This window comes from Lycium ferocissimum, chromosome 1, assembly GCF_029784015.1.
Source record: "Lycium ferocissimum isolate CSIRO_LF1 chromosome 1, AGI_CSIRO_Lferr_CH_V1, whole genome shotgun sequence".
NCBI classification, from domain to species: Eukaryota; Viridiplantae; Streptophyta; class Magnoliopsida; order Solanales; family Solanaceae; genus Lycium; species Lycium ferocissimum.
The window spans coordinates 28,908,956-28,910,613 of NC_081342.1; the positions used below are offsets into that span (position 1 = coordinate 28,908,956).

Here is a 1,658-nt window from a genome sequence, read left to right on the forward strand (position 1 = left end):
CCACCTATATTTCCCTTACTTTTAATCAACAAACAAACACTAGCAAATTAAAATATTGCAGATAAAATAAAAATACAGAAACCCCCAAACCAACCAACCGTTAAACTTACATCCTCGCAAACACAAATATACAACCGCCAACAACAACTTCAGCCCATCAGAGAGCTAATACAAGACCCGGAACCGACTTACCGACCCGATTAGGTAGACTACTCTCCCAAAGAGAAGGGCAATGACGTGACAATATAGCCTGGCTATTACTGTCAAGTCGAGTAACAGTAAGAGAGGTATTAAAATACTCTCTAACCTGAGTAATTATCCCATCAGTAACAGTCCAAGCATGAACCCAAGTAATTGAACGGTCAGGATCACAACCTTCAACTAAGACAGTTGATCCAAAGGCGTCAATGTTTTGAGGAATGAACTGAAAAAGATGGTGGTCTGAGTCGGCAGTTCCAGTTAAGATGCGCATTAAATATTGGTTTGAAGGTGGACCATGAAACCACCATTCAAGATCAGTGGCCAGTAGTTTCTGGACCTTGGCAACGTCACGTGAGCTCAAGGCCTCATATAGGGCGAACACCACCCCTTTGTTTCTTGTTTCTTCCAGAGTAATTTCCTGAGATAACGCCAGTTCCGAAAACAGAGGAAATATTATTACAACACAATATTTATTACTAGTACAAGAGAGCGAGAGAGAGAGATATTAAGAATGATGTGGTAATTAGATGGAATTGGAGGGATTTTATATAGGGAGGATTGAAAGGTATTAGTGAAATTATGTTCTGTTAAGAGGGTGATTTTGGGGGAATTGGAAGGAGGAATGCGTTTCACGCGCCATTCAGTGCATGAACATAACGTGTCCATGCATGTATGGTTGAATTTTCGAGTTTTTGCTTTGCGTGGGGACAGATTTAATTGGGTCCCACTGACTGACGTTAAACTGTGAAGATGTCTAGCCAATTTAGTGGATCCCACAATCTATTAAACCAAAATAAAAATTGGGTTTCACTTCAACTGCGGAGTGTTATAAAATGGGCTTAAGAGGTAGCCCATCCCTTAAATTTGTTTAGAATATTCTATTTTTTTAGATCATATATGACACTTGACAGTGGCACGAAGCTGAGTCCCAACGTGCCTAGAGGATAAGATATCGAGTTTGAGTACTGATACATTTCTAGTGATTTGTATTAGGTTGTTTTTGAGTTGTATTTCATAAACTGGGTAGAGTCTTTAAAGAGGTTGAAGAAAGTACTAACAATTAGAGAGAATTGTTGAGGATTGGGTAGGGATTGTTAGAGTCTTCCTTAGGTGTACAAAGAGTTGTAACCTTAAAAGTTATTTGTATTATAGTTGAGAGTTGGGGAAATTCTATTGCAAAAAAGTCATGGTTTTTGCTTCCATTGAGCATGGAGTTTTTCGCGTAAAATCTTTGTGTTGAATTATTATTCGGCAATTTACTTTCTTGCATAGTTAGAACATATGTTGCAGCAAAATAACAAGGAAAAACAGCTGGTCGTACTCACTTGTGGCCCTCACGACGCGAGAGCTCAGGTGAGCCAGTCCCACCCGATATTGGATAGTGTTAAACGATCCTCTACCCACCCTAGGTCATATATAAACTCCAAGAAGTATCTTATGAAGGGTTACACCCTACT

At 39.4% G+C, this 1,658-nt stretch overlaps 1 protein-coding gene across 1 annotated transcript; it reads right to left on the bottom strand.

The window, feature by feature from the left end:
* Positions 1-40: 40 nt before the first annotated feature.
* Positions 41-724, bottom strand: LOC132053612 (wound-induced protein 1-like). Its single transcript, XM_059445699.1, has one exon. It carries the CDS (start codon positions 470-472, stop codon positions 158-160), a length of 315 nt encoding a protein of 104 aa, XP_059301682.1. The 5' UTR covers positions 473-724; the 3' UTR covers positions 41-157.
* Positions 725-1,658: the final 934 nt, after the last annotated feature.